This window comes from Rhyacophila brunnea, unplaced genomic scaffold, assembly GCF_057557595.1.
Source record: "Rhyacophila brunnea isolate RB1 unplaced genomic scaffold, BYU_Rbru_1.0 scaffold_3, whole genome shotgun sequence".
Taxonomy (NCBI): domain Eukaryota; kingdom Metazoa; phylum Arthropoda; class Insecta; order Trichoptera; family Rhyacophilidae; genus Rhyacophila; species Rhyacophila brunnea.
The window spans coordinates 1,269,331-1,289,304 of record NW_028232965.1 but is presented as its reverse complement, the minus strand read 5'-3'; the positions used below and the strand labels follow the sequence as shown (position 1 = coordinate 1,289,304).

The following is a 19,974-nucleotide window of genomic DNA, read 5'->3' as shown; positions in this document are numbered from 1 at the left end:
CAATCTTTCTACGCAGCACATTCTTCTCGAATATATTGAGGGCACACATTGTCTTGTACATCGGAATATTTGTATGACAGGAGAGGATGCGAGACTTATGTCTTAAGTTACTCGAAGTAGCACCCGTTCATTCATTTTCCAAATAAAGTCTAACTATACAGAAATCGAAATATTTTCAATTATTAAAATAAGATTATAAATTTTATTGTTGGAGTAGATAAGGTAATACTAATGATACTAACTATGATTGTCCAACAATACAATTTCATGCTGCTTAGGGACTGTTGCCCGTTCTTATGCATCCCTTACGACTGTCAATCCAGTAGGTGAGTAAAATGATCCTTGGTCCGTATCTCTATTTACCGTTAGAGGAATCTCTTCGCTCTGTGTAAAGCTGAAAATCATGAAAAACATGTCGGTGGCCTTGGCCACCCCCTGTAATCCGAGTTGGTCAGGCAACAAGTAGCTGACACGTGCTTCCATGCCTCATCCCCCTGATTGGAGATGATAATTGCCGTTGTAAACCCTTCTTTTGTAATGAATACCCCCTCAACGCTACCCTCTTTTCTATTTTGTGCACCTGTAATTATTTATAAGCCTAACAACCCTCTTCGCATGTTGTCATCTTATCGATGTGTGCATGTACAATTTTCGATAGAGGTATCCGATACCTAAATATCAAAATAGGTATCTACTATAATATTTTAAAGAGATGAATTTGTAATATTACAAATCAATAATAAGTTAAATAATTTTCTCACGTCTCTTTTAATTGAACTGTCGGGACTGGTTGTCGAGATTTTGAAAGTTTTGAATGTAACTCCACTGATATGTTGACCGTGTTTCTAACTTTGAACAGCTTTACAATTATCATTGCCGCCTCGCTATGCTGTGTAAGATATTATAAATATTGATGCGATATCTTTGCACGTTTGGTCTCCGGATTGTGGATTCATGAACTGCGAGAGCGGCCGATAATGTTAGTAAAACTATTATTGTTTGTGTTCACTATCAATTTACTGAACGGGTTCATAGTTCACTCGGGAACATTGTTGCTGTTATAAAAGTGGGCATTTCGAGGGGGAGATAAAATTATTAACATTATATAGATATGTGTTAGAAAATATATTTCAGTTTTTATTATGTCGGATGCACATTTGGCACTAGGTAGATTGTAAAATAAGTAATATAAAATAATAATAAAAGGACAACCGTTGCCCATTGTCGGTACCCATCACATCGAAGGGTCTCAGTATTTCATTAATAAAGGATTTTTTTCACCTGAGTTGTTATCAGGGGTGATATTTGATCATCCCCATCCCCCTTGGATACCTGGCAAACAGCCCTTATTTGTTGCTAAGGCTTATCTCTATTATACCTCAAAGCAACAATACATTTATATTATATGCCACTACCCTATTTTAATTTTATCTTCAAAACATTCATAGTGAGCTTCTTCATTGAATGTTTACAAGTACTTCAATCATTGTACAACATAGATCAAATGATAAGAAAATCATCACTTTGATGTTTTTGAATTTAAAGGTTGGTAGGTAGGTACCGATGAAACAGTCAATAGAATGTTTTTGCAAAAAAATTTTTTTGTTGTATAATGGAAGAGCTCATTATTATTTAATTTGTGAAATATAATGGAGAAATTATTTACTTATGTACTTATTATGCATAAAAAAATATTGCAAAATTCTCAATTTATGCAAATATTTCTGTGAAATTTTAAAAAAAGCTTTCCAAGCATATTTTGTTAATATTTCTAAAATAATAAAAGTGAGAAAAATATCACTTCATCCAAAAATGATTCAGATCAAGATTTTCATCAGTTTTTTTTTAAAATATAATATTTTATCAATCTCTGTCATATTAAAAATAAGTAGGTAGGTACCTACATAATATAAATAATAATATTGATCTGTGTCATCTTTTCATACAGTATCTGCATAGGAATTATAATTGAAAGCACCTGTAATAATATAATATAATAGTTCAGCTTCCGCATTTACATAAATTCGTGAGATCTCTCCACCCCACCTAAATTTGATAAGGGGTGGAGGGCGGGTGGGTATTGAAGAAAAGAGTGGGAAAGGCGGGAGAGGGGTAAGGAAAATGCGGAGCCCGGTTGTCGCTAGCCAGTCAGGTTGAAGCAGTCGTCTGGGAAACACTCTAACTTTGGAAAACATCGCTTGTCGCTTTCTGCCCGTCCTCGGCAGCGCGTCGACTGGGGTGTATCCATGGAAATGGCACGATACAGGCAGCCGTACTCTACCAGTGGGTACCCTTCGCATTGTGACGGTGCAATCGCACCACAGCCCTCTCAACTTTGCTCTTCGCTTAATTTATTTTCGTCGGCTCACACTCTAACGTGTCCTCTTTGTTCTAAATGGGGTCGCTCACGTCGCAGTGTATTGCGTGTCGGTGTCCGTCAACAGCAACTCCTGTTTATGCATTCAGCTGTATATTTCTGTGGCGGTGTTGTATAATAGTGCTACAGTAAATGGCAAAAAATTCTTGCGCATAACACATAATATAGATGAAAATAGACTTGAGTATTCTTCACGCGTGTACAGTTAGTTAACTTGCGATAATCTTAGTATCCTGAAAAAATATTTTTTCATCTATAAAAATTTTGCAACCGGAAATCTTTTAAAAAGTTCTCTCTTCGTTAATTTGTTTCGGGCACACCTTCGTGATTTGTCCTTGAAGATGTAGTATAAATTTTTGGGTGTGGCAAAATTAATGTCAGGAATATCATCAAAAATGGTGAGAATAGATTTTGCTAAGTGAAATTTTTCGAATTTTCACATTAATTGAAATGTAACTATTGTCAGTCATTAAATTAAGTTTAATATCTGAGTGAATAGAATCATGTGCTAGATTTTTAGATTTTTCCGGGGCAATAATTATGTTAGTAATGCAAACTGAAAAGTGTTCCAGAGCATTTAGAGCAAAGGGGGAATGCTCGGGGGGCGGCAAGATAAATTAAACATTTCCAACTGTTGACGATGGCGTTTTCAAGACAATTTGTGTTATTTTATAAATTTGAGCTGTGCACATAATGCATAATATAGAACAATCGGCCGGTTACTGATGTGTCATTTTGCTTGCGGTCATCTCCAGGTGACGGCGGCGGAGTGGGCTACCACGTGCAGTATGTGGAGCCGCAGGAGCTGTACAACCAGTCCCAGCAAGGCCAGACGCAAATGTGAGTCCGCATCTACCTTTTCTCGTCTGCTCGTTTCGATAAAGGATTGTGAACTCGAGTTAATAAATAAGCACCTAAATAATATGCAGTTTGGAAATAATCAGACTGAGTGGGATTTAAACTCACATTTTTCACTGTTCAGGTGAGTGAACTTATCCTTTTAGCTATCGATCTGTCAACGATTCTTGTGAATTGTTACTAATAATTATTATGCTTACTGAGGTACTACTAAATTCCACCAAGCCAAAGGCGATCAGCATCAGTTTTGTAATTAATTAATGTAAATGATATTACTAACCGCTGACATTTGGTTAATTGTTAACCAAATTTTATTATTGATATTCTTGTGAGTACTTCGAATAAGTAATTTTTATTTATTCAATAGGTACTGAAAATAGGTGCTCAAATTCCCATAATAATGTCTTTGTGACCCGACTTCAATGATTCTATAAACAAAATGGATTTAAAGATAGGTACTTAGTTCAATATTATGACAATGGGGTAGGTATTAAACAAACAATTCCGTTTTTTATGTCTTTGGAATTTATTTTGAGGTTTTAAAAAAAAGCTCAATATTTGAAAATTCGAAAAACTAGTTTTGAAAATATTTCCGTCTTCCAAATGAATCCTATTTTGTTTTATGTTTATTCATTATTTGTTTGCTACACAGAAAGGGATCGCGAAATTCTGCGATTTCTTGGGTTTCAGTATAGTTTATCTACTCTTGAGAAGAGAGAAAAAATTTAATCCAATTATGTAACATTCACAAAAATATTGCAAAATCTACACTCTTGAGAATAATGAACGTAACGCGATCCATTGTTGATAATTTATGTTGAAGTGCAGTTATAAAGTCGTCGAATTGGTCCAGTATGTCAATTGTGGTGCAATAACAATTCATATGAGAAAAAGATTACTACACTAGCGATTATTGCTAAACTTGAAATTTATGAATTCTTTATGATCCGTATAAAGAATATAAAAGTGAGTGGCCGTTTGCAGGAGCTATCCGGTGTACTCGGTGGGCGAAGCGAGCTCGGCCGGCAATGTGTACGGAGGGGGAGGAGGAGGCGGCGGAAGCGGGGAAGGCGGCGGCAACGGTTGGAGTGCCTACATCCCCGCCGACCACGCTTCGGCCGCTGCCTCCTCGGCTGGCAGCGCCGCTCATCACTTTCTGCTGTCAGGCCAGCAGGTGGACGTGGACGATGCCCACGCCGCCCCCCACCTGCAGCGCTCCTCGCCTCACACCGTCCAGGCTGTAAGTACATCGCCTATTCGTATTTTATCGCTGAACATGGCCCCTCTGGATTGCTCCGTATGACAGTTGGTTTACCGTGCCGATGCTTCTGCATGCGTGAAGGTTGTCATTTATAGTTATGGAGTTTATAGGTGGACTGATATGATGACTAAATTTTATCTAATCACCGTGAGTCAAATAAAACTGTGTTTACCGTATGAGTCTGCCGCGGATGTAGGAAAAATATTTTGTTCATGTGTTATTTCTTTAAACAGAACTTCCATTTTGTATAGTAGCCGCTGATTTCTAATTTGAATACTCGCTGGGAATGTTTTCTTTCTATAGATGCTATTATTATTGATAAGTCGCATGGGTGCAGGCGGCAGGCGACAGGGCAAGCTTTAGCTGCTCCGCTCTGTCCGACCTTATTATGGAATAGCTGGCTGTTCTTTCCTTGCCATTTCTCATAATATTCATTTATAGTTGCATCTTTTCTTGACAAATCTACTCTCTCTTCTCTTTTAATCAAGGTGCCGAATTGCATGAGAAGTGTGCGCCGAATATATAACTCGACATCGCTGATTCTATATGTGTGCAACAAAAATTTAAATTTTCATTCACATTGATGCATTCGATTGCGGTTTTTCTATTGGATTTTCTTTAAAAATGCAGAAAAAGCATATTTTGGAATAATTTTTTTAGAAAATGCGTTAAATTATCTTTGTTTTTCATTTGGTAGATAATTTTTAGTGTTGAATTAATGGAATGTACTGAACATTTGAAAGGAATTATAACTAAAAATGTGGTTATCTCTTGGCTTTCACCTCATATAAAAATTGTTTTGACACGTTGACATGGTGAGCTTTGTCAAGTATGAGTACCGAAATTTACATTCAAGTTTATGAGGTAGAAAAGGAAAATTGGCTTCAAAATTAATACTTTGGAATTGTACTTCTATAATCCATAATTTTTCCCCATTCCTCACGGTTTTCTCATTAAAAATTCTCATCTCTTCTACTCAATAATAACTTTAAATTTTATCAACTAACCCTTTCCCATATTACATAGCTGCTGTCATGCATTATGACATTACATTATAAATGTAAATTTCGGCTAAAAACTCAACATGTGAACGAAACATGTATTATGAAGCAATTTTTATAAATTGTCATGAATTATCACTGAGTGAATGTTGAATCTTGCAAGAATTTTTCGACTAGTTTTTACACGGTAATCCGTTGCGGTGTAGTTTGTTTGCGCCGGGTCTATTGACACTAGTCTAGTGTACACTCTAACACTACTAACGAGAGGTTAACTATAATGTGTGGATGGCGGCGCAGGAGGTGGGTTACATGTCGAGCGCGGGCGTCGGCTCGGGCGGGTCGGGCTCGGGCAGCGTGGCGGGTGACGATTCGGCCGCGCAGCAGGCCGCCCACGCCGCTCGCACTTCCCCCGCCACTGTAAGTCAGTTCACAGTAAGTCACACTTTTTGCCCTCACCGCACCCTTTAACTCTCCCCATTGTCACGCCACAATATCATCACACTTTGTAATAGCCGACAACGTACTCCTCGCAATTGGCCAATGCGATGAAGCTGACTGACACAGCTGTCGTCTACCTCGATCCCCGATCACTCTCAAGCTCCCAGTCAATTTATTGATAATTGACAACTTCAGCCGGTGTTGACCAATTATTTGGAATCTACATATTTTGTATACTTAGATTAATTAAATATATGAGTAATATTGTGCTAATAAATGTTTTTGACATTATTAATAATTAGGAATTTTAAGAAAAGGGAATGTAATAATCCGTTACTATACGTACCTACTAGTACTTTGTATATATATTTTACCAAATCTGCTGCCAATGGTGTATATGACCCTTCACTATGCGGACTGTGACAGACTATTTTTTTAAGAGGATTAGTTGTAACATATTCACTCAGCCCCCATTTGAAGGGTGGAAGAGAATTCATTGAATCTAGGCAAATACACAATATATTGATTAAAACAACACGCGTATTTCACCCAGCCGACAGAACTTAGAACTTAGATCTTTGTTTCGGTAGTGCTTTATGCTACCTGTTCACTGTTCACTGTAGCCGTTGACAGTACCTATGTTGACCGAGAGAAATAATGATTGTCATTGACATGAAAATATTACAGTTACCCATTGATCACATGCATTGTAAATTTTTGACATTTTCACATCCCCTAAAATTGTGGTTTCCATGATAAAAATTGAGGACAATTTATAATATTATGATAACTTCTCTGCATACTCTGCTTATTCTGCTTACCTGCTTGTTGTTTTGTTATTTTTGTCTTTTTGTCTTCGCATGTTCTCATTATGCTAGCTTACTTTTCAGTGTTGTGAGTAGAGATATTTGGGTGAGATTTTTTTTAGTTTCTATTACATTTCCTGTAATTTCGGCAACATTTTTAAATTGTTAAAATTTTTGCACGGTGTTTGGGTGTCACCAGCGACATTATTTTTTGTCTTGATTTTAATCACTTTTGTGGCTTATTCAAGGGGAGACCACGTATACAGTGGAGGAATTCTTATTTTTTTTATCCAAATGTAACAGGATACAGAATGCTCGCTGTGCTCGTAAAACTGCCAAACGTTGATATTGGGTGTTATCAATGTCGTGTTGCCCTATTAAATAAACGAATCGCGTTAAATTGATTAATATTTATTTGACAGGTGCAATGGTTGCTGGAAAACTACGAAAACGCCGAAGGGGTGAGTCTGCCGCGCTCCACGCTCTACAATCATTACCTCCGACACTGTGGTCAGCGAGATCTGGAACCCGTCAACGCCGCTTCCTTCGGAAAGCTCATCCGATCCGTTTTCCTGGGACTCCGCACCAGACGCCTCGGCACCAGGTATCCTGATCATACGAGACGTTGAAGAAGACATAAATATTTATATGAAAGTGAATCTGGGAAAAATTACTAATTTCTACTCTTTAAACTAGTTGCGATTGCCGACACATCGCCGATTCATTTATAGAAAATTCCCTGTTTTTATCTGGATCTGTCAATTACTACAAATATTTTGTTGAAAGTCAATTTATTTTCCTTTTAAGATGTTAACGTTCAATTCTTGGTGCAAATACATTATGTGAATTAAAATAAAACATAATTTATTGTAATTGTTACAATAAATTCTAATACTTTGATACAAACCTACCCTAAGTTTGTTAATATTTATCACTTTATCGGATGATAAGTATAGAATAGACCCACTGAAATGATTCAGTAAGACATAGAGCATCAAATAGCTTCACAATATGCTATTGAATCATAAATATTCACTTATGTATTACGCGAGTTCACGGATTCAGCATAACAACAGTCAAGTTCTTTGCAGTGAATGTCAAAATAAAAAAACAATCTTACACTAATTTATCAGATAAAATAAAATTGATACCGTATTCCAGGGGTAACTCGAAATACCACTACTACGGTATCCGGGTGAAGCCTGGCTCGTCGTTGAGCAACGCCAGCCCGCACAGCGATGGCGGTAATGCGGGAAGCAATGGGGCGGGCGGGGCGGCGGGCCGCTCCTCCGCTAACCGCTTCGCCACCCGGGCCAGCTCGGGGACGCCCAACCATCAACGGCCTGACTCAGTCGAAGCGCAGACGCCCAACGCTCACATGCATCAACATCATCAGGTTACAAAATTTTGCATTATTATTATACAACGATGCATCCGTCGTGAAGTTGCCCCTGAGTAGTGAGTAGCAGTTTATGAATCTTCTATTCGATGATGTATCTTATCGGAATTATATTTCTAGTATCTGGGGGATGGAAACGGCGCTATTCCAGATTTTCCTGAAATTCAATTCGTGGAACTTCCCGGAGAATGTACCGTCGAAGACGTGGACACTCTGAGGTATGAAATTAAATTTGTCTATCGTGGCCGCATATCATAATGAAACCTGCTAAATGTTTAAAACTGACATTGGATTTTTTAGATCCATCTATCGGGAGCACTGCGAGGCGTTCTTGGACGCCGTCCTCTCGCTGGAGCTGTCCACCGTTGAATCGCTGTGGCGGGAGTTCTGGCGTCAAAACAACAACAATGATTCGGACGAGTGCGAAGAAGAGAAATATCTTTCCAAGTGAGGAGCCCTGTCGTATTTGACAGTCAATATCTTAGATTACCGCTGCCCAAGCTATTTTGTGTTACGGCACATTATTCACATTGAAAATTTTTCATGGCACACTGAAGAATATTTACGCAGTTTCATTAACTGCCTACTGAATTTTTTGTGTTCACAAAAAACCTTTTTTATATTTGGGTTTAATACAGGTTAATTAATTGCGGAGGATACGTTTTGGACTCGGTCGAGATGGCAAAATTCAAACTACATTATAATAATCTGATCGAGATCATTTACCGGAGTCGCAATGTACAAGGGTACTCGGTTTTCCAGGAAATATCCGTCCAAAATCCGAGTCCGAGCTTGTGGCACACCAATTGAAAATTTCTGGCTTAGATCGTATGATGATGAAATGTAATTTTAGGATGGCAATTTTAGGACAAAACTGTACCAACTGTGCGGGCTATCAGAGGTGCAGACGTGGGTGCGGACGGTGGACGTGGCCTTCTACCAGCGCCTGGTACAGGTGCTGTTACCTGACGTGCTCCGCCCGATTCCCTCACCACTCACGCAGGCCATCAGAAACTTTGCTAAAGGTAGGAACGAAAAACAATTATACAGTTTTACAGTGATAAAGTAATAAGTAAATTTTTTTCCTAATTCAGTGCACGTTTATTACTTAATACATTATTAATTTGTCATAAAAGGATTTTACAGAAATATGTATTTATAGGTATATTATGTAAAATATATTGGATAATATTTATTTATCAATCGATAAAACAGTCCTAGATGTAACATTTCTTATTGATTAAATAAAATAAGACATACAATTTTATTTTATTTTTAAACTACTGTACGACAACATTATTTAGGCGACAACAGGAAGTCGCCCTTGTCGCGCATAGAATATTTCTCAGTGTTGTCATTTTTTGAGAAAACAAATCCCGCGAAATTAGGTTTTTAATTTATATCAATCAGTAAGTTCTCAGTAAGTAATTAATTTAGGAGTCCAATTATTGTTCGATAAGTATCAATAGAAAAATTATTTTAAATAATTTCACCTCTTAATTATTACTATTATATTAGGATAATTAATACAGCGTAATTATTGAATTTGGAAGGAAATATATCATTGAACCCACATTTACTGATAATATTGCTGCAGGTATTTATTAATTAAATAATTAGGAGAACACAAATTATGACTAAATAAGTAGAAGTGAAAGATATAACATATTCAATATTATTATGATGACCCAATCACATTTTTTTATAATTAACAGATGTCTTTTATATCGTATTTTTAGTAAAATTGTTGTAGAAACACATACCTACTGTGAAAATAATTTTCTATAAATTAAATTATATCCACCTAACATTATAAATTTTAAAACAATATGTACCTACTTATCGGTTTAAAAATACAAGGACGATTAATTAACTAACTGTAAATACAAATAAGATTAAAATAATTGATAACGTCATAAGGTCATCAACACAACTTTTAAAAGTACATTTCTAAGGACACGACATTAAAAATTGATTAAACCAATCATCATGTGAGGTATTCTACACCGGACATATTGGTTTTATCATCACTCGATACTAATTCACTTTCACTACTGCTGTCAAAATCGACACTAAAAACTAAACTTTGGTCACTCATAGTCTCACAACATCTATCTTTTACCATATAATCCTCTTCCAAATGTATTGTGTGTTCACATTGTTTTTTCCAATCGTCCGGTGTTATCGTTCCAAAAGCATCTTCTGTTAGCCTCTGCGTGTCAGCTGTTCGGCAATCAACATTATTACTTGCTATTCTTCTTTTCGCAAGTGACCACATAAATTCTATTGGGTTAAGATCACAGGGGTATGGTGGTAGACGAACTACTGTTGAGCCTTTTTCTTTAATCAGCTCGTCGAATAAATACTTTGGTGGTGGTTTATTTCTATCAATTATTTCTTTTAATTTAGTTTTAACCATATTTTCTTCGAATATAATATTATTGTCTTTCAGCCATTCTTGCATAACGCTTTTTTTTATATCGCGGTTTATTTATTTTAATGCTATGGTAAGGGGCAATATCCATAACTATTATAGAATTTGTGGAATGTTGTCCACGCAACTATGTCGTGTCTCTCTATGATAACATTTCTTTTAGAAAGGCTTTTTTTAAATTTAAACCCTAGCTTATATGTAACCATCGCCGTAAAAATTCTTTGCTTCCTTGAAAATCCATGCACTCTCCTAAAGAAACCAGTAAGTTTTGCAGCATCGGACCTTGTTTGCGGACAGTATAAAACTCCTGCACTTTTTGACGTATGGTACATAAGTCAATACTGTCCAATGCAATCTTATTTTTTCCAGGCTTTACGATTTTTGAAGAGGAGGACCTCGCTGTAGTCATTTCTTTCATGATTCTAGAAACTGTCCTGTAATTGTAGTATCTAGATAATTTTAAGCATTTTTGTAAATTTTACATCTCCGTAATAATTGATTTAATGACAATAATGTTTATTCTTGAAAATATTCTTCTTGCCAATTTATTATTACACTGCCAGTGTACTTAAATGATCATTTATACTTAATTATTATACGTCAAAAATATTAATAAAACAGATTACAATACACACAACTATATAATATACAAATATAATTCCCAGTTTTGGGGAAATATTTCTAGTATTACAACACTGAATTTTGACATACCTGAAAATGACATCAACCCGTGATATGGTATTGTATAGGCTCACCTTTTAAATGCGACTCTTTTTCTTCTTCACAATAAATCAAAAGTTTACTAATAATAATTCGAACATCACTTCGTATTGTTTTAGACATCTTTTGAATATAAAAAGCTTCAAATTACGTAAATTGATAGATGCGTCCAACACGACTGTCAAAAATGTAATGAATAATTTGGGGGCGTTCCTTATTTGAAACCGGAAGTTCGATTAGCTGATTGTAGTTCACAGTTTTACCACGTAGCCAAGATGAAGTTGCCGGACAATACTAACAACCATTAAAAAATAATATTATATTGTAACAAATTAAAATGTTACTGATGTTCCTAAACAATGCTTGACTATTCCTTAGACTATAGATACATCTAGACGCCACCCGTTGCATTGCTAAATGAAGCCGCGTGCCTTGCGTTTGGTTTGTGAGCGAGCGAACGCATTCGTCTAAAAATGTTCGAGACCATAGACCATTTTGCTAGTGCTCGCCCAAAGTGCTCGCACTAGACGCTCAGAATTAAAATATAATTTTCTATTTTTTACGTTATATAGTATTTTTAAACGGTCAAAATGCAACCATTAGATAAAGATATCCATAATTTAAGTTATTTTAAAGAAACAATAGGTCACTGATATTAAAATATATAATAAAATACAAATAAATTATCACGAACATGTATCAACTTACTTATGAAACGTAATATCATCTTCTTGCTTATCAGTACGGCTACCACATTTTAAGACAACACACAGAACCATCTTTTCTACTTAATTAACTAAAAATATTTACCACTGACTTTATGTTTAACACAAAAATATCAATTTTAGCAACAGGAGCTCGCAAGTTATCGACGCTATGTGAAGCGTTTCGCCCCGATTTGATGGCGATGCTTTTGGAAACTGGCTTGTAGCTAGTAGACCTTTTATCTTACTCTAGCGCGTGTCGCAGAGATTGTAAGGGTACCGAATACTTTCTCACTCGCACTCATGCATCGTTTTTGTTCAGGCCTTGGACTATTCATGGTCTTCAGAGAAGAGATAATTTCCACCATAAATTTTTTTCTAATTAGAACTATTAAAGAAGATTGATTACAAACAAAAAAATGTTATTATCTTCTTTCACCCTGTTACGCCCCAGCACAAGTTCGCGTCACTTCCCTCGGTCCATTACCAACTCTCGTGTCTCCCGCCATATCAAACTCTGATCCTCACAGAATACAGCCTTGACATCCACGCAGCTCGTTGGTTGAATGCGTAAGACAGTTTCTCCCGACAGTGAGATACGCATACATCAAGATGACGCAACCGAACTATGCGAAGAAAGACTGCGATTCGGAGTACGCAGATGACGCAGTCGTGTTTGACTCGACGATCACATGGTTGGAGGCAGGGCTTTTTTTGAAAAATAAAGGTGCCGGAACTCACTTATTGCCAAACTTCTTACCCACTAAAGAAAATTAAATAAAATTGTAAAAACATAATATGTTTTTATATTTGAATAAAAGTATATAGTGATTTCCATGGCCCCCAAATCCTAAAATGGTCCCAGGCCCCCTATCTATCACTAAGGTTAAAGGCAGTGTGACGCTATATAGTAGCGTTTTTCAAATGGTGTTCGAGGTAAAATTAAGGGTTTTCAGTGTATTAACAATCATTAACCAAAAAATGCAATTACACAATCACATATTTTAAAATGTTAATATGCCTGAAGGAAATTACCGCCGCAGGCCATTTTTTTACAATTAGGGCAAGTTTGTGATGTGCGTTTATCTCACTTATCTAGTCGATCCCCCAGGCTAGAGTCCTGTCAGCCCCCCCTTTGTGGTGGCAATGGTGGTTTCCAAAGTTCAGTCCAATTCTTGTCTGGCAAATTATCTCGATTCCTTTTATTAGTGTTAGAGTCTATGGCCGAATGTCTTCCACTGAGTAACCACCGATCAACATATTTTGATAAGACCGAAAAGTGTCAAAGGTGGTCCGAAGAGTTTGATGCACTAAAGTACCGAAACTGTTTTGGTCTTCAACGAAGCTCTTAATGGGGTAATAATTAGATTCATTTGCGAAAATTCGCGTTCACATTCACTTGAAGAAATGGTAATGGAATTAAATGCATATATGAAACGAGATAGTTTTTCAGGATGTTTTTTCATATGAGATGATTCAGGAAAATTAACTTGTACTATGTAAGCGCGAACATTGTTTTTGAAACATTAAAAATACCGTGAAAAAAGGTGCCGGAACGCCGTTCCACTGCATTATATTATAAAAAAGCCCTGGTTGCAGGTAATCGTGAACAGGCTCACCGTGAAATCAAAACGTATGGTCTTTATCTGAATGCGGCTAAGACCGAATTCATGTGCAGTGCAGCATGCATTGACACCGACACTTATCTGCGGGTTTCCGGACTGCCCGTCGAGCTGGTGATCAGATTCAAATACTTAGGTGCCACGGTTGCCGATGATGGTGGTATTTCCAGTGAGCTTGGAATTGGCATGGGTGTGGCGGGGCTGCATTCAATGTTATTATAACTTAATATTAATATATCTATTGTATTGTAGTGAAGAAACTGGGTTATTAAGCTTCCATTTTTTATCACTTAATATTTCGGCCAAGTGGGTCAAAGAAATGACTCAGCATTATCAATTTGGAAAGAGAAAAATTTTAATTTCTTGGCTTGGCAACCGCAAATTTCACTCTCTTCTAGATTAAACCTTTTTGATAGCATTTAAAAAAAAAATCACCTTACTCCAATTTTAAATTGTACCTTTTATGATGATCATAAAGTAATCCGCATAACTGAGGTTCTACTGTACATGATTCACCATTCCGTACAGCATATGAAGAAAATCTGTAAGAATCACGATTATTGCAGTTCAGTTTAGTTTAGGTAGAGTTCTGTTTTATGTGCATAGAATATGTATTTTTACAATAAACAATTTAGGTAGGAAAAACAATAATGACGTACTTATACAAATTAACACAGATATATCCTTGATTTTAACCCTTATTATAAGAAGAATTCGTTTTTCTATCATTTTAATCTGTATTTGTCTGTTTATTATGAAAGAATAAATTTTGTATAAGAGGATTCTGGCAAACTAATAAATCTGGGTATATGCATTTCACCATGTTCCAAAACTTAGTCGCCATTTTTAAGATATATCCAGATCATCTGTTGATAATTCTCCAGGTGTTGTTGACACACATAATTTTGGATTGTAGCTTTGAAAAACTGCTCGGTTATTTCTTTATTTATTTGTCGGTAAATATGTACTAAGAGTCCTATTGGATATTGTTGACAGAGGTTTATAAAGATGATTAAAATCGGAAATGCCGTAAGATTAGGTTTATCTGACACAATAATGATGTTTTCCAATATGTAGGCATGGAGTCGTGGCTGGTGGGGGCAATGGTGGGGTGTCCGGCTGGGATGGTACGTGCCAAGGCCACACCGGCAGGGGCACTGGCACAGTCCCTACGCCGCTACACCTCTTTGAATCACCTAGCGCAAGCGGCACGCGCCGTGCTTCACAACTCCCAGCAGATCCACCAGATGCTTGCCGATCTCAACCGTGTCGATTTCCACAATGTTCAGGTATTGTTCGTCACATGTCCTGCCATTTCGCTACTGTCCCATGAAGAACCCTGGCACATTGACCCTTGCAACATTTCAGGAACAAGCATCGTGGGTGTGCCAGTGTCCGGGAGGAGCAGTGTGGGCGCTGGAGGCGGACTTCAAGCGCACCCTGCAGCGGCAGGCTTCCCTGGAGCAGTGGGCGGCGTGGCTAGAGGCCGCCGTCCGCAAGGCGCTTCGTCCTCATGAGCGGTCACCGCACTACGCCCACCACGCTCGCCAGTTTCTGCTCAAGTGGAGCTTCTACAGGTAACCATTCTACCATTCTAATGGCGTTCAATTATACTCGAGCTTGAAAAATAATCACCCATTCTGGTCGTTTCACATCTTTTCCAGTTCGATGGTGATCCGCGACCTTACTCTCCGGTCGGCAGCCTCCTTCGGCTCCTTCCATCTCATCCGATTGCTATATGACGAGTACATGTTCTACTTGATAGAGCACCGGGTCGCCGCCCACCAAGGCAGCGCTCCCATTCAAGTGATGGCCGAGGTAATTTCATCCATCACTTTTCCGTATTGATATCTACTAACTGTTCTGATGCTGTTGAGTAAGTTGATAGTAGTAAGTTGATTGTCTTTTGTTTTTCCTTTCATGTTATTTTTGTATTTCAGTGCATCCTAAACAGGATTTAAAAAATGTATGAGTCAAAAAATCTTAAAATACTCTGACGTGAAATGTACTTGATTAATTACACATACACGCACTGCAATAAAACTACAACACTATAATAGATATTCATATACCTTTGGGTGCCTGCACCAGGATGGATTTCCTTGATTACAGCTAATGCGTATTGACAGCCCTAAAAACAACTTCCACTAAAACATGATTTCGAAGTGCTCATTTTATAATCTTCCTTTTTTTTCACATCACTAATTTTATTTCATTTGTTAAAGCTGTAATGAAATTTTCTACAAAATGATTTGTGCAATATATTTTATGCTTATGGATGGGCACATATTTTTTTGTTATATTTTGTTTGTTATTTCGTCTGAGTGGGTGTATGCAATTAGACGTATGCAATTAGACTTCAACATTGTCTGATGCAATATTTGTTCCGATATTCATTCATCTCTCGAAATTTGTGTCATGTGAAAAAACTCATGTGTTTCAACATTGTTTATCTTTTCAGAAGGATCCGATCAATGGATCTCTGGAGCCGGAAGATCTACCGGAAGAGAGCGGCCAATACGACGATCCGGTAGCAGTTCCCATGAAATGTGAATCGCCCTCGCCCCCAAAGAAAATTAAAATAAGCTAGTGGTTTGAATATCTTCGACACGTGCACATCACTATGCCTCTCTGCTCGCCGTCGCAACTCAATGCCTCATTTCACGTCGACTGAGCCCGGATGTTTCCTGACACATTTCATTTTATATCTGCCAATTAATATTGGAATGTTTGTGCCCCGCCTCGTATTCTTTAAACTACGGTCGATAAGTTCTCAGTTGTATAATCAGAGAAAATATCTATCATTTTCAAAGGATGCGATCGTAATGAGTGTTCTTTTTAAAATAGAATAAGGACAGTCGAGATAGAATATATGCATGGAACTTTGGTGCAAAGTTGTCCAGATAAATTAATATAATATTGAATTTATTTATGTGTCCATATTAAGTTTACTGAAACGTGCAATCGCGTTATCATATCTGTTTATTGGTTAATTCTTTTGATGATGCGGGGTTCTTTTGTGTGCAACCGTTTACTCATTGAAATTGCAGTGTTTCTATCGGGCGGTCGGATGATTTCACGTCGATGCACTGAAACATTTCCCTGAATGTCACGTCTCAATCACGCGATCGGACGTGTAAAGCGCGAGCTACTTACCAAAAATGAGACAATTTAAGGCGGCAAATAGTCACTATTTTTTTTAAGGTATATTGTAATGTACAAAAAGAGATGTTGTGGTTGAATCGTCCATTGATAGGATTTTAAAAGAAATATTTTTTTATCAGCTTCTATTATCTAAATCGTGTGACCTTGTGAAGATATATTATTATGGTTATTTATTAAATTATTCAACCTTGCATTGCCGTGAATATTAATATCAATTATTTGCAGTTACGCAGCCGGTTAAACATGAATGAGAACATGTTCAATAATTTATACCTACTCATTATAAGTATTATTAAAGTGTTCTGCTCGGCTACACTTCTACCTCTCAAATAAATTTATAACATTTTTCATTGTCATTAAACATTTATCGTATGAAACAATATTACTGAGTTACTTTACAAATACAGTCTACACGGTAAATAGTTGGCTTTTACCATCTTCAAGGGACCAACATTACATTCCTTGTTTGCAAAATATTCATGATAAAAAATATGAATAGGTATTTATTTCTACTGTTACATACATAATATTACATATCAGCTAAATGCAGAACTATCCTAAGTAACATTTGAAATATTTTATAGGAGAGTTTTTTGAAACAGCCTTCAGTTAATGACTATTTATGTAGGCAAAGATGTATGCATCATTTTTTCAGCCATCTACTAAAATATGATGCATCCATCTATCCTATTTCTGGTATGTCCAACGCGTTGATTACAAAAACCGTGCTCATTCAGTTGTAATATAATAATATGATCTCAATGAGATTTTGATGGAAGCATTAATCATTCAAATTTTCATTTTCTTATCCGGCTTACATAAAAATCGTGTCGTCTTATTTGTAACGCCTCAGTGTCCTCAACCAAATACAGGATAACCTCGATAATTCAAAATCCAAGGCACCCTGAAAATTTGATTTCGAATTAGCAAAATTCACTATAAATCGAATTTTCCGAAGAAAAAAAAAAATTTCGTCAAGTTGTATAGAGACGATGTAGTATTGAAAAATAGTGTTACGTGGTATTTACCAGTGAAAAAGGTAATTCAATGGTGAACTAGTTCGAAATATGTGTTTTTTACACTTCGTAATTAAGCACTAATTATTGAGTAATCAGACATCCAGTTAGATAGGTACCTACCAAGAATAAAAATTCTTAAATAAGAATGTTGTTCCTTACGAAAATCTAATCTAGATTTATACAAATTCACAGTAAAAACGGGTACCTATGTAGGTGTGTATTGTATTTAAAATAAAATTCTTTAATATTCTATAAACAATAATAAAAATGTCAAGTGAACTCATTAAGTCAATTATTGAACTACTCCTGTCAAACAAAGGGTCACTGTGTATTCATTATTGCCAGTTTAATCTAAACATTCAGTTGTTATCAACTTAAATTTGAAAATTAAAGAAACTCATTGTTTATTAAAATACATATTAAAAACATAATTCTGTCAGTTATAAAAAAAAGTCACAAGTTAGTTACTTAATAATTACGAAATTTCGTGAATAAATGTTTTTTTTTTCACTGAAAACCATTTAATGGCTATGTGCTAAGATTACCTTGTAAAACAACATGTTTTTCACATTAATAAAATAATGGATTCTGAATTTACATGAATGACAAGTAAATGAACCCTTGATTGACATCCACTGCAATAATAATATTGATGCTTGGATAAGTCATTTGTGTCATAGTACATTAGGAGCTTTTGGGTATTTTGCCTCCCATCAGTAAATTTGCAGGTGTTTGCCTACTTAATTGCAGTCATTAAATTTATTACTTTCCAAGGAAATAAGTATTTTACTATTATTTATTTTGATTTATATGGATAAAAATGACCTTTGGGACCAAATTCCATTTCGAATTACGAAATAACGAATATTTCGATTTATAACGAACTTTTTGTATGAAAAATGATTCTTGGGGGTTAAAATTTAGGAAAAATTCGAAAAACGGCGAAATTCGATTAATTGTTTTTCGAATTATCGAGGTTTTACTGTACATCTGTTCAACCTTAAGAATGACAATGGGAGAGTGCGATATATCACTGCTAGATTTCACACTGGATATGGATAGGATGGTAGATCACAGTTTACTTCAAGTCAGACATGCCTGATATATAATAATATATAGAACATAGCAAAGATAATAATAATAACTGATAGATATAATAGCTATAAATAATAGGTAGGTAGATATAACACCCAACGATGGCCGCGTGGCTTAAGCGCCGGTCTATAGTGTCGAGGGTCCCAGGTTCGAATCCTGGGTCTGGCAAGTACACATATTGTTTTTCAATTTGTGTATGAGTTAGAGTATAGACCTAATAGGTTGAGCAAGTGGCTGACATCCATTTCTCTTAAAAATAAAATCTGTTAATACAAACCTCCACTCTGTGGAGGCCCATATGATCCTATTAGGATCGGACATGGTCGAAAGAAAAGAAATAATAGGTAAACTGTTTCAAAAAATTATCTTTTAAAATATATCAGCTGTGACTAGATGTGAGAAGAGTTCTGCATTCGGGTGACAAGTATTATAAAAACTTCATTAATACTGGTGCAAAAATAGGTACTCACTGCGGTGTGGAGTACAGGTTAACAAAAATTTAATTATCACTGTGGTAGACTTCTACATAATGTTGTATGATGCATATTATTTGAAATATTTTACTGTTAGTAAGTAAGTCAGTTAACAGTAAAATATTTAAGGTATTAATTATTGTTATATAGCCAATCACAACCGCAACTGTTTATGTTAACACACCATAAATTAGCGTCATGTCGGAAATTTTGTGAAAAATTCAAACATTGGTAGACTTCTTCGTGTGTGGATTTCACTCAGCGACAGTTATGACCGAGAGTGTCTGGGCAATTATTAATAACATCAGTTTTCATTGTAATTCCATTTTTCCTTTGAATTTCTTCTATTTATTTATTTTTTATATTGATTGCATAGATTTTGAAATTGTTTTATTAATTATTTATATTTAGAGAGTTACATGATCCCACATCACTGAATTTGAAAAATCTATGCAGTCGATTTAAAAAATATATATTATGTTATGCAACCTTCAATAGTCTGTTCCGGCATTTGAATTCCCGTAACTCATTTCACTCGTCTGTCGGTGACTCGGAACCGAAAGATGTTTCTATTTTACATTTCAAAATCTGTTGATTATTTA

General features: G+C 36.2%; 1 protein-coding gene across 3 annotated transcripts in view; it reads left to right on the top strand.

The window, feature by feature from the left end:
- Rfx (regulatory transcription factor Rfx) overlaps positions 1–17,788 on the top strand; it is a 28,484-nt gene extending 10,696 nt beyond the window's left edge. The window contains exons 4-15 of one of the 3 annotated variants that reach the window (XM_085953050.1): positions 3,133–3,217; positions 4,220–4,475; positions 5,795–5,914; positions 7,164–7,345; positions 7,903–8,137; positions 8,261–8,358; positions 8,441–8,587; positions 9,008–9,165; positions 14,698–14,909; positions 14,989–15,197; positions 15,285–15,438; positions 16,082–17,788. In XM_085953050.1, coding sequence (XP_085809176.1) covers positions 3,133–3,217; positions 4,220–4,475; positions 5,795–5,914; positions 7,164–7,345; positions 7,903–8,137; positions 8,261–8,358; positions 8,441–8,587; positions 9,008–9,165; positions 14,698–14,909; positions 14,989–15,197; positions 15,285–15,438; positions 16,082–16,210 — 1,985 coding nt within the window. In that variant the 3' untranslated portion in view covers positions 16,211–17,788. Of the gene's footprint in view, positions 1–3,132; positions 3,218–4,219; positions 4,476–5,794; positions 5,930–7,163; positions 7,346–7,902; positions 8,138–8,260; positions 8,359–8,440; positions 8,588–9,007; positions 9,166–14,697; positions 14,910–14,988; positions 15,198–15,284; positions 15,439–16,081 lie in introns of all 3 variants that reach the window. The other 2 variants (XM_085953049.1, XM_085953051.1) reach the window with 2 other exon arrangements.
- Positions 17,789–19,974: the final 2,186 nt, after the last annotated feature.